At 39.5% G+C, this 13995-nt stretch overlaps 1 protein-coding gene across 4 annotated transcripts in view; it reads right to left on the bottom strand.

Annotated features, from left to right (window-relative positions):
* The window catches only part of lin28b (lin-28 homolog B (C. elegans)), a 27208-nt gene extending 13213 nt beyond the window's left edge, over window positions 1-13995 (bottom strand). Inside the window, exons 1-3 of one of the 4 annotated variants that reach the window (XM_008313098.3) lie at window positions 13788-13995; window positions 11483-11724; window positions 3443-3636 (exon numbers count right to left, since the gene is read on the bottom strand). In XM_008313098.3, coding sequence (XP_008311320.1) covers window positions 3443-3636; window positions 11483-11504 — 216 coding nt within the window. In that variant the 5' untranslated portion in view covers window positions 11505-11724; window positions 13788-13995. Of the gene's footprint in view, window positions 1-3442; window positions 3637-4466; window positions 4989-11482; window positions 11725-13787 lie in introns of those variants that run through there. The other 3 variants (XM_017033410.2, XM_025056986.1, XM_008313099.3) reach the window with 3 other exon arrangements.

Below are 13995 nucleotides of genomic sequence, written 5' to 3'. Positions count from 1 at the left end.
AAAGTAGTTTAAATATTTGGATATGACGTCAGGTCGTCAGCTCAGGCGCAAAATAAAAATAAATTACAATAATATAAATAATTAATGAACCACAAGGATTAAGGAGACGTTTCACATCTAATCCCTGTGTCTTGACTATAAACACAATAAGAACCACTGTCACATGATCAGTATTTGACCAATCGTTATTAGAAGAAAAATTACTTGATAAAAAAAGCACAAAGTTGGAGCGAGTGGTTATCAAAATGGAAAAAGTACATTTAAAATATAACTACAGTCCAGGTTTTAAATAGCGAAACATTCACTTAAACACTCACACAGTGGTTACAAATTAAATGTTATTAAAAACAACCAAAGGTTGGTCAGGAAACAGCTGGAAAAACATTAAGACAATTATTGTTAAGCCAAGCTAAATTAGCTGAAAGATAATAACAATTATACAACTAAAAGACAGGCGCTAATTCTTCCAGTGATGACTAAATAAGTAAACAGCAAAAACAAACTAAACATTAGATTAAAAAAGTCCACATTAGCTGAAGGACAACTTAAACCACAGACAGAAAAAGACAAACACAACATAATTAGCCATTAGCCTGGAGGAGAAAGGCAGAAAATAATTCGTGGGCCGTACAAAAGCTATTCATGTGATCTCTGATTCCTGGACTTTCACAAACTCTAACTACATCCTGTGCTGTTAAAAACCTAAACTTTATCATATCAAAATGTCCATCAGAAACTGACAACAATCTCAACCACCAAACACAAATCTTAGTAAATGCAAGTGTTATAAAATCACACTCCATATTGATCAATTATTTATGAATAAAATTTTGTTTTTAAGAGTACTTCTAGTTAAGGCCTTAACCTATATATATATATACTGTATATGTATATATGTCTATATATATTGACACATATTTGAACATAAATATATTTATACATATATTGGATATTTTATTATTATATATTATATATTTTTGGCTTCATAATTTTGACTCGATATAAAAACAAACATTAATTTTCTTTTGTCTAAAATCTATTTCTTCCAGTATCCTCCTCTGTATTTTTTTGATATAATGATATGCTTTTATCTTAGACTATTTTTACAGTCTGACAAAGAAACACATTTGCAGGTTGTGCAGAAGACTGAGAATAGATATATTGTTACAAAAGTCAAAGAAACAGTTGCAAAATGCTTCTAAGTGCTTGTTATCCACAGTGCAGTGCAGAAAAACAAAACGAAATCTGGAAAATAACCATAATTTTCCTGTCAAACTGCAGCAGCGGGCTGAACCTAAAAAGGTCTGATGGATCAATACTTTTCTGATGGAACCATTTTTTTTTTATTTCCCATGCACCGAGTCAAACCATCCCTCTGTAATCACCTCTACATTTCTGACATCTGACTCCTCTAACCTTCTCCTCATCCCCAGGAGACCTGAATTATTGAGACACCTCCAGGAGAGGGTGTCAGAGTGGAAAAGCTTCCCCTCTCCTCATCCTTGGACTTTCCTCCTCCAGTGTCTTAAAGCTGCTTTATGACACCGTAAAAGGGGCGATTTAACGGGAGGGGAGTGCAGGAGCTGAGGCGTCTTCTGCTGCAGAACAATTCAAAAACAAGGCCTCCAAAATGAACTCCACACACTATAAATCAACAGGAGCACATGTCGTGCAGAACACGTGTGAATGTGAGAGGTGGTTTTCTTTTTTTTGGGGGAGGGGGGGCGGAAACACAACATGCGCATTTCCAGGAAAGTTGTTGCAAAATCAAAAAATATCAGGACACGCTGAATCTACCTTTAGACGCAGAAATCCAAATAAATTGTCATAATTAAACTCTGACAACAACAAACTTTAATACAAGCCAAGGACGAGGGCAAAGTGTTGGGCGAAAGACGGCTAAGTCTTCACAGGACAGTATTAAAACAATGGTTCTAACTCAGTCAACATCTCCAGACACACCAGAACCTTCTGCTGAACGTGCATGACCTTTGCACCCTGAAGTAGTCCTGCATTAAATATTCCCAGGACAGGACCAGACTTAACTTTGCAGCGTATGAACCTGAGCTGTCTGCTCTGTTGACTGGATCATCGCTGACATCAACAGTGACCGAGAACCGTTGAGCAGATCAGTGCTTTATGCAGCAATAACACTTCCAAAATAGAGGGTTTAATGTGTTAAACAAGGGAAAGGTTTATTTGACCCAGATGTAAACTTTGTGGGAATTTTTTGCAATTTTTTTTTTTTCCGAAACAGACAACAAATGTTAAAGACAAAGTAAACCAGTGTCAGCCTCCAGGAACACAGTGTGACGTTGAAAAAAAAACACGTTCTCCAACGTGTTTGTCTGGCTGTGGACTAAGAAAGATCTCTGTGTGTGTGTGTGTGTGTGTGTGTGTGTGTGTGTACACTCAGGAGAGAGTGTGAAACTGCCTGTGTGTCAGAGCCATATGACACTTCACTTCACTTTATTTCACTACAGAAGGAAGGAAAATATAGCAGTGGAGGAGGGGAAAGGTGGAGGCCTGTGGTTCAGTGTGTGTGTGTGTGTTGGTGTGTACATGTGACTACACAGTAACACGTTGGACAATGCAAAACATCCGGATGTTAGCGTTGTGATGCAAGAGAAACAACACAGTCAAAGAGGCCTGAAGGTTTTTGAACCGACAGTTAAAACTGAGCCGGGACAAAAACCACCTCGTCTCAGGTCAAAGTCAAGTACCTTTGAAGACCTGGCCTTTAACTTGATTTCATAGTCAGCAGTTGACTGTTTCTAAATTTTGTGGCTTTTTTTAACTTGACTGTAGTTAAATTTATAGCTATTTGCGCATTTCTGGCTAACATTTTAATAGCTTTGGCTATCTGGTATGTTTTTTCTGGCCTAACCTTAAAACAAGCTCTGACTCAGCTCAGCGTGGCTTAGCTTTTTGGGGGTTTTTTATTCAAAAATTGACATTTCTTTGCTTCCTATGAGACATTTTCATTCAGGGTTTTAATGGACGTCTCACAGCTCTGTTTGGCTGTTGTTAGATAACTGACTTGTTTTATTTCTACATCAGTGTATTTAGGACAACTTCCTATATTTTAGTTTGATTTTGCTACTTTTTTCTGTGCTGGGATTTTTGTTAATTATGTAAAATGTATCTGCACCTGAAGTATTATCAATATGTCTATATATGTCCACAGCACTAACAGGTTAGACTGAATGAAAATCGCCATGTGTGTGTTTTTAATAAAAGAAAATAAACATTTACATTAAATAATATTTAGGTTTAGCAAAAATAACTGAAGGACCAGGAGAGGCCTCACTGTGGGCCAGTTTCTGCCCCCGAGCCACAGCTTTGACATCACCATTTCGTAATCTCGATCGCATGTACATTGAATAATGGCCCGACACTGCAGGACATGGCCACAATCAGAGATTCAAGAAGATTCACTCACTTGGTGGACGAAAACATCCTGAGGAGGGTCGAGGGGGGCCCCCTCCCTGTTGCTCATTGAGATAAATCCAAAGCCCATCCGGACGTTGAACCATTTGCAGAAGCCCGTTCCCGACAGGATGTGCTGGGGTCGAGGCCGGTCCTCCTGCTCGGTGGACTTGGCGGGGTCTTCTCCGCTACCTTTACCCGGCCCTCCTGCACAGTGAAACCAGAGCAGATGGGGCCCACAATTAACCCGACAGACACAACTGGAGACCAGATTGCGCGCATTTTACGTTCGTTAGAGCAAACTCGTGGCCCATGCGTAATAACGACAGGAAAGGAGAGCGTGGCTATAAGGACAGGGAAATCCCCTTTGTGCTGGGTGAAGCAGAGAGACACGGGAGGAGATCCCGCTGCTGCTGCTGCTGCTGGAGTTACCAAAAAATTAAAAATTAAAAAAAAAATCATACAATCAGATTGGACTGGATCAGATCTAAGACGCATTCACGGTCCTCCCTGCTCCAAACCCGACCCACCGACCTCCTCCCACTGCCTGAAACACTAAGTTTGTTGCTCCGACTTAGTGATGACAGATGACTGCCCTCTAACTGTGGAACTCCTGGTAGTTTCTATCTCTGTCTTTCTTCTCTGGAGAGGATCTACAGTTTGGAGATGATCTCAGAGGCAGGTGTGCACGTGGATCTTCACCCAGCAGCAGCAGCACCAGCAGCAGCAGCACCAGCAGCAGCACCAGCAGCAGCAGCACCAGCGGCGGCGCATACAATCTTTACATTGACTGACACCATCATGCACTGGAACATGGTTACATATGGTGCTCGGCAGGGGCGCTTCATTCTCCCTTTCTCCCCTCTAAAGAAACAACAACCTCCTTGCACCTTGCCTTTACTCCTCCTCCTCCTCCTCCTCCTCCTCCTCCTGCTCTATTTCTGTCTTATCCTCGCCTTTGCGCGCAAACCCCTTTAGATTTACAGAGACAAAAAAAAAAAAAACAACAAAAAAAACAGCAATAATTGCAGAATAACCTTCGGCCATGTTTCCCCGCGGACCCTCTGCTGCGCCCAAGTTGCGTTACAGAAGCTTCCAGTGCGTGATCGGGCAGCGGTGGTCACCATTAATCCGACATCCTGCACTCGGTCGGTCAACAGTGGTCGCATGGTATGGCGTGCGTTCTGCCTCTGGATGTTTTTCTTCTCATGTCTCTCCGTCTCTTCCCTCCAAGTCCCTGCTTTTCCTCAGCTTCACCAGCTCACTACTGATCTCTGCCTCCCTCTCACACATATTCACATACACCCCACCTCCATCCCTCCCTCCCTCCCTCTCTCTCTCTCTCTCTCCCTTTCCTTCGCTCTCATTCGCTCTGGAGCTGGCTGTGCCCGTTCCCGTAGTCACGTCACGTGACGCGGTCATTTACATGCAATATTTTTTTCCTGGCTTCTCGGGAGGAACAAGAAAAAGAGGGAATCGGACTCTAAACCGTCGGCAACATCGACAATAACCTCCAAAAACGCAAAGAGTCAACAGTTAACAAAAACAAAAACAAAAAAAGAAAACAACCCATCATACACAGACATACATATGGATATGTGCATTTATGTATGTATATATGTATATTATAGGTAAGTAATACCTTTAAAGGTATATATGTAATTATTTATTTATAAATACAATATAAAATAAATATATTTTTGCTGTTTTTTTCCTTTTAATCCATTGTTCACTGCTTTAAATCCTGTTGTACCGTGTGTCCTTGAGAAGGTGTCTCACTGCCCCTCACCTTATCTTTATCACTGTCCAACCTGGAGCGTCCTCTCCAAAGACGGAGGGAGGACGAATCTTCACAGAGACCCAGGCAAAGAAAATTGGGTGAGAATTTTATTTTTGGAAAAAAATCATCTGTATTGTTTCCAGCCTGTGTCTGTGAATCTAAGACAATGTGCTGACGACTGAACCTTTGTTCAGACTGCAGCAGAATAAAAAAAAAAAACAGGCTTTTCTGAGACACGGTTATTTTCTGTAGCACTCTGTGATTACACTGATTATCAGCAAACACACAGGAGCGCCGTGCTGCGCTGTACAGAGAGTACAGGGATTCAAACAGTCCTCAGATTGGAAGTAAAGCCCCTGTGGAGAAATGATGAAGGACTTGGACAGATAGTTTGGTTTTCTGGGGGGGGGGTTAGGGTTAGAAGTGAAAAATGAATCACATCAAGTGAGGCTCAACCCCAGGTCTGCAGAACCAACAAGTCCAGAAACAGTCTTCTGACCACGGACGGGATCAGCACCTCCCAGACTGAGAGTTGACTGAGTCCATCATCATCTGAACTGAGACAATGTCTGAACGATGACCATGAAATCTTTGGAGCATCAACAATGTGTTGAGGCCATCAGTGAAAAGACAACTCTGTGGTGAACGTGGCAGAAGCCATTCAATTCTCCCCCCACCAGGTTCAACATGACGCTCATGGACACGGCCTGAAGAAACGATGACTCCAAACACCATCTGACAGATCAGCTCCAGCAGCTCCCCCCAGAGGAGACCTCACTCAGAGCCACGTGTACCCAGTCCTTACAGATCAGTTGTGGTCCGCACAAAATACCCAACCCGTGTCAGGAACCGAGTCTGTTTGGACATCGAAGAAACACAGTTATCCAATCAGCATCGAGCCCAGACCCTTCAGTAAAATAAACGGAAGAAGTATAATAATAATTCTATGACATTTAAGACAAAGCTGAGTTTATCTCAAAGACCAACCGATCAACAGAGAGTGGGACACAGCCCACAGGGACACAGCCCACAGGGACACAGCCCACAGGGTCACAGCCCACAGGGACACAGCCCACAGTAGAAGGACTTCCAGGGGCAAAGAAAGAGTAGTGAATTAATTTAAGGACTTCCAGGGGCAAAGAAAGAGTAATGAATTAAATTTTTTTTAAATGATTGCATTTTGAACAGACGTGTCAACTCTACTGTAAAATAAAATATATTTATACATTTCTTCAAAACTCCCAGAAGAGTTGCAGCCACCGTAAAATGCTGATTATTTTTCCCTGTTTATTTCACTGACATTTATTGACCGTGACATGTCTGAGTGTAACTGTCGGACATGTCCAAAACAACGCAGTCTTCTGGTTTGGACAGTGAAAACTGATCCAAACAGCAGAGTCAAAATCCCACTGATCAATCACAACCGATAAATCTTTGTCCCTGAAGCAGCACAGAAACGGCTCCGCACCATCACTGTCTCTGTTTTCTCACATGTTGTTTTCCTCGTTTTCCTCATGTTCCTATAACGTACGACCAGCAGTCACCACCTCCCAGCATCGTGGTGTGGGCACCAACCAAAGGAGGGCTGAACTCACAGCTTTGGAATGCGTGTGAAAAACAACAGTGAAGGCTGATGTTCATGACGTCTGTGATCTGAAGCTGTCAATGGAAAATGGATCAATCCTTCAGGGCAGAGACGTTTGGTTTTTACTGCGTGGTGACACGACGGTTGAATGGCAAAAAAAAAAAAAAGAAGGAAAATAAATTCAATGTCTTTCAAGATAATATTCCCACAAAATGTCTGATGTTCTTCATTTATATTTAGTCAGATGAGAAGAAACTCATACATTCTACCAGTGAAATGATGTTCTTCATTTATATTTAGTCAGACGAGAAGAAACATGAAAATGGAAGAAATTCATACATTCTACCAGTGAAGATTCTACTAAAAATTCTTCTACTAAAAACGTTTATCCACAATGTTTTTAGAACAATGCTGGTCTGAAGTACAGACACTTGTGAAGACTGTAGCTGACGCCTGATAACTGGTTAAGAAAATGCCAAAAATTAGCTAGAAAATGCTCAAAGTTTGCAAAAAATATAGCTAAATATTAGCCAAACCAAGATTAAAAGTATTTTAGCAGAAAATAAAATAGTAAAAGTTAGCAGGTATAGGTAGAAAATGGTCATATATACATTAGCTAAGATGAAACTAAATATTTATGCAAAAGACCATCAAAAATACAAAATAAAACTGTGTAAAAAATAACTGAAAGCTAATAAATAAAAATACAATAGTTTAATCATAATTGGGTAAAATATATGAAATTACACTGAAATAATGGAGCTAAGGATTACTTATGAAGAGTAATTAGCTAAATAATAAATTAGAGCTAACAAATTGGCAACAGATCTAAGGCTAAGCTAAAGGCTAATCAGCTGAAGGTTTAAAAAAAATCAAGAAAAAGGTTCAATTAGAAAAATGACAACTACTGTAAATGTGAACCACAGACACAAAAACACAAGCAACACAAATATATATGAATATATGTAACAAACTGGAATTAATGAGTATTAACTGACAGAATTTGAACATTTAGAGAAAGCTAAAGAATCAAAAATGGCCCCTAAAAATGTAATGTAAATGTCAGCTTTACTGACAACACTGTCTGTACTGACTTGTTTTGATAACTTTTATTTTTTTCTGTCATAAACGTCTGGAAATATTCATCCAGGTTATCCCAGAATAAAAATATTTTTAAAATAGATTTAATTCCTTTTTTATTGACGTTTCCTTTTTTTCTTGATAAGTTCCATCCTCATTGGACACAGTGTGGAACCACAGACTGTACGGCTGTGGTTCCACAGGACCACACAGAAGATCAATAACAACACGCCTGAGAGAGGGAGAAGGAGAGAGGGAGAGAGGGAGAGGGGGGAGGAAAGAAAAGGAGAAGTGTGTTCATTGAGAAACTCAGCTTCTTATCTCACATCTCCCCTGGTGGGACGTTCCTCAGGAGGTTATTCCCGGTTACGAGGAAAGAGGGAAAAACACGCCGAAGGAATGAAACAACAACAGGCTCATCTCCACCCACCAAGCCTGAGAGCCCACCCACCCTCCGGAATTCACCCTCCCCTTTCCCACTCTACTCCACTCCACTACATCCACCCACTCGTCCATCCATCCCTCCCTGCAGCCCCCGCCGCGGAGGCCTGTTTTTGAAGATGCTGCTGGTGGAGGCCTCGCTGCTCAGAGAGTTACTGATTGGCTCAGAGGGTTCTGCACCAGTGCAGCGAGAGCAACTCCAAGAGTTGAAACTGTCAAAAACAATAAACTGCACAAAACGTAGTTATGAAAAAAATGACAAGAAAGTCTGGAACCGTTCCGTAATTCGAGAGGAGGCTAAAGGTTAACCAACAAATACAGGTTAGCCTGCAGCAAAAATCTCAAAGTTGAATGTTGACTGTTAGCATCGACACAAAGGAAATCTACAATAATGACTAGAACTAAATCCAACAGGAACGCAATGTTTCCTGTTAATTCGGGGGAAACTAAACTAAATATTTAAAGTTTATCTTAGTCAAATTAAGACAAAAAAATAAATACATCAGTGTTAAGGAAATAAAAAAAGTTAAATAAATACCTTAAACACTGTGGCAGAAATGACCAAGAGCTCTCCAAGATCTACAAAGTCAACCTGAAGTGATTCTACTAAAAAGACTCGACACAAAATCATCACCTATTTAATCCACAGAGTTTCCACATAGTTAACAGCTGATCGAAGAAATGCTGAAAATTATAAGTCAATGTTGAATTAACTGAAGGGGAAGTAAGAGTCCGAGAAGTCTAAAGAGATATTTAAGAAAACTGCTAACTAAGTTCCACTAAAACAAAATCGCTGAAAATTATAAGTCAATGCTGAATTAACTGAAGGGGAAGTAAGAGTCCAAGAAGTCTAAAGAGATATCTAAGAAAACTGCCAAGTTCCACTAAAACAAAATCAGACAAGTTGAAACAACTCTGAAATATTAGTTTCAAACAACTATGGACAAAAAGTTAAAAGATAACCACAAGTAGTAAGTAGCAACAAGTTTACCAAACCAGAACAGAACCCAGATGATAGCCTAGAAAGATGCTAAATGTTATTATTAAGTATGTAAAAAAAAAAAAAGATTAAATTAGGTTTTAAGGTGTGAAATCATTTTTTTCACCAAAGAAATTAGCAAAAAAGTCTGAAAAAACACAAAATAATAACCGTAGAAAATAAATGACAGAAAATTTAATTTGAGAACAAAAAAAAAAAAATCAATCAATACTTCTGAGCAAAGAAAGTGAATTAAAAAACAAGTTCCAGGATTGGCCTCAAGGCCTTGACTTCTCACATCACATCCTGAATATTTCCACTCATGCTTTTTTTCTTTGTTTTCTTTGTTTTTTTCATGTTTCTTTTCTTACATTTCACCAGTGTCAGAAAAGACAACTGAAAGACAGATTGGAGAGAGAATTCGAGCTAAAGGTTGTGTTTGTGTTTCACCAAAGTGAAGGAACACCCCCCCCCAAAAAAAAAGTTCTAGTGAAATATTATGGAGTTCAAACGGCAGACTCCAAGAGTGGGGTCTCAGTAGGACAGACACAGATTCCTGAGCCGTGTTTGTGTGAGTGAATACCAACATTTCTGTGTGAGAGACTTTGGACTCCCTCACCCCAGCTAACCTTACCCATCCCCCAATCCTCACCCTGCAGAGGAAATGTGCCTTCACCCTGTCATGGAGCTTCAAAGAGTTCACTGGGTTCGTCTCCCTCTCGTTTCTCCGCTTTCCCTTCTTTCTTTCATTCTTTCGTTCTTTAATTCTATCTTTCTTTTTGGGGGGGTTGGGGTGGGGATGGGGTGATTATTTGCCCCTCACTCCATGCATTCATACATTCCAGCCAGCAGTCCTGCACTGCATCGTTAGAAAAGCATGTTAATAAAGAATACCTGCTGCTAAATTCATAGTTTAATGACGTAACACTTTTCACCAACGGTTTGTTTACATTTTTTAACGGCTACTAACTAACTTTTGGTTCATTCTAGTCACGATATTTCACGATATTTCCCCGCAGTTCAACACCACTGCTAGGAGATTAAAATACACGTTTTTTTTCGTTTACACCAGGAAAATTCTTCAGTATTCGGACAAATTTCGTTTCGCTATAAATATAGTTAACGAAATAAACTATTTCAACTGAAACAAAGTCTCCGCGCCGTGTGCGCCACCACCGGCCTACGTCAGCGACTGCAAAGACGTGCAGATTATATTCTACCTACTTTACGGCTTCACAAACATCAACCGTCAAATCTGACATTTAAAATCCGATTCAGTATCAAAATTCACTTCGTGCGTTTGTACTTAAAATATGTATTTACGTCTCAAATTCACTTCGTGCGTTTGTACTTAAATTATGTATTTACGTCTCAAACACTTAAACACACTTTAAAATAGTTTCTAACCATCCTTTAGTCCATTATTTTATTTTTCTGTTGCTCTAAATCAAGCACTGAATGACGGAATCACGTTTACTACTTTGAAATATTCACAACATTCCTGAGGTTTTTATAATTTTATGAAGCCAAAGACTCAGCGGTAAACAAGGAGAAAATAAGTGAATGAAATATCCGTGACGTCACGCAGAGGAAAGGGGGGGTTGTGCCCGTGCGACCGCTGAGCCAGAAATGCAGTTAATTATTTTTAATACACACAGTTTTATTTATTGCTGTTAAAGTTGTTTTTAATAGTCAACTAATTGTATATGTTGTTATATAATGACATTTATTTGTTTATATTTCCCTGGTGGGGTCGAAGAGGGTGAGAGCGCCTTTTATCTTTTGACGATAACTTTCATTTTTTCGACCGGGTTTCAAGTTTCCGCTCCTCTTATGAATGATCGAATATGACCGAATGATCGATGAGCTCCCTGTTATGATAATTCAGTCGACAATCGCCGACAATCTCCAGACAACACCGTTACACAAGGAAGACAATTTAAAATGTGATGGGTTTTTCTATGGGAATTCTGCTTTATCGTTTACACTCAGACTTTTTGCGTCTTTTCGTTTACGCCAGCGCAATTAAACAACCAATCACGAACTCTACGATCATTATTGGCTTCATATACAGTGATTTCCAAAATGATTACAATAAGAAAGAGACGAGTTAAAAACCCAGATTACGCAGTTCCACAGATAAAAACTCGTATTTACAAGCAGGCGTGAATGATCAACTTGGACTCACCTGTAGAAGTTGCATCAGACATGTTGTTTTCGCCTTTTTTCCTCTTTCAGTGACTGAATGAATGAATGAATGAATGAAATGGCACAGGCAGATCCCAGACCTGATGGAGTCCCAGTGATGGAGCAGAATGTGGAAGGAGCAGTTCTTCGGTTGTGGAGCTGTGCAGAGTTTGAATTACATGTTTCAGGGACTCTCTTTAACCTGCCTTTGAGCCAAATGAGCGGCTACTGCTGCTGCTGCTGCTGGAATCAAAGAGATTTTCCATGGATGAATATTTTATAGTGACTCTGTAACACAAGTAAGCAACAGTAGAAATAGAAGACAGAGAAGCAGTGAGAAGGAGATGACGGAGGAGGAAGATTTCTTTTAAATGTCTGTCAGTGAAGCAACAGATTTCAGTGGCACAGATCTGGAGAAAGCAGGTCCAAAAGAAGCAGCAGATAAAGGAGGAAATGATCCAAAGTTGAGGAACTTTCTCAGCAGTGGTGTTTAAATTATGTAATTCAATTTTAGTCCAAGGACAAGCTCAAAAGAGTGCCAAAAATATATAAATAAAACATAGTAAAAATCCACAAAAGAGGAAGATGAGTCACTCCTCACCGGTCTAACAACCATGTGGCATTCACAGCCTCCCCCATCACTGCTGAGAAACCTCCCCCACCTCTGTTCCTGCTTGATAGAGATCCATACACTTCACTTCACCACCCCCATCCATCAATCCAACCATCAACCTTATCTGAACTCCTCCATTAACGTGGAAACTACATTTTTTAAAAATAAAAATGTACTTTCAAGCCTTTACTTCCCGAGTTTCAAACTTTCAAATCCTTTCTAAACAACACCTTAAACCAATGATCCCAAACCTGCTCTTATCTCTGTACTCAATCATTCAAACCAAACTAAACTGACTCCAGGTCAGTTTCATTCAAACAAACAAGGAGTTGAAATGCGGTCAAATTTTCAATCATTTCCATTTCCTTAGAATTTAAAAATATTGAGGGGGTTTTGTGAATTTTCGACATTTAGTGTGAAAATGTGCATCGATCATTTGAATGGATGAAGCCAAGGCAACAAATGGAGACGGATGTGCGTCACACGTCACGCATCTGATGCGTGACACGACCACACGCTCCTGCTGGTGTACGGAAGTCAATAAAACGAATCCAACCGTGAATACTGATCAAATGATGGGGCCATTGATTGATTGAATAATTCCACGCGTTAAATCAAAAATAATTAACACAGTACTTTGTTTTATGTGGAAAGAATCACGTGACTCATTCCATCAATACTCAACTGATCAGGAAGGACAGGAAACGGAAATGACCCGCGGGTTATTTAGAGTTTTTCTGTTGTTTTGTTTATTGTTTGAATTTATGAAATTATTAAAACAATGGACCGTTTTAAATGTTTTTATTTAAGTTTTAAGCTGCCTCACGTGAGGTTTTAGCTCTAGTTTACTTAGTTTTCAGTTCTTTAGTTTCGTTAGTTTCGACTTGATCTCACTGATGTTTTCTTCTAAAAGTGTCCATTTTGTTTTTACTTTACCCATATTCATATATAACTTTGTGCTTTACTCTACACTTTAGTAGCTTTTTCGGTCATTTAGCTTGTTAAGCTTTAGCCAATTTCGGCCTGATTTTTATTCTTTTTTTCCCAATATGTTAATTTTTAATTTTGTTGATTTCAGGTTCGCAAAAAGGCCAGTTGGTTTCTGGTAGCTTTAAAAAAACCGCCAATCGAAATTGATAATAATTACCATATTTATGAGAACGTGTGCCTTTTTGGATCAAAACGTCAAACAGCAGCCATAACGCCACCTGCTGGATGTTTTTCCACTTGCAAGAGCATGCATGGGGCCCCTTTTAAACTACGCATTGTTTGAATTAATAGACCGTTTTTGGTGCTAATTTTAAACTGAACAATTAAGAGCATTTATTATTTCAACGACAGGTGTCCAGCTTTTTAATTCATCACCTACAGTGAGTAATAAAAGTACCAACAACAACCATATTAATAATGTCTTAAACTAACCACAATCTATTTAATACTATTTAAAAGTCCTTAATGTATGAGGCGATAATAATTGGCCTCTAATTCAAGTTAATTAATTAAAAATAATTACATTAACATTAAGTTTTATGGTAGTTAATTTACTAGTTTAGGATTTAGATTTCGTACAGAGATTAGCGCACGTTTAGAAAGTTTAGCTTTTACATTTTATGTTCATTGAAGCTATTTTTAGTCCAAATTTAATCGGAGGATATGTAACTTAAGTCGTTTAACCGTTTAACCAGCCACCAACCTTTGTTTTTTTTCGTCTAACACCGTCTCATGAACCATCAGTGCACAAACATGTCTGTGATGAACGGTCCACATGGAGCCTGCGTCAATTTGTTCGGCTGCACGTGTTGGTCATTGTTAGATAGACTGCCCCCTGTTGGCGGACAAGACACCTGTCCATTCTGCACGTTAATTATCTAGTTTTCAAAGTAAAAGCTAAGTTAAAAATA

The sequence above is a fragment of the Cynoglossus semilaevis genome, chromosome 7 (assembly GCF_000523025.1).
Source record: "Cynoglossus semilaevis isolate Cse_v1.0 chromosome 7, Cse_v1.0, whole genome shotgun sequence".
Lineage (NCBI taxonomy): Eukaryota > Metazoa > Chordata > Actinopteri > Pleuronectiformes > Cynoglossidae > Cynoglossus > Cynoglossus semilaevis.
This window is presented reverse-complemented; position numbering and strand designations above follow the sequence as displayed.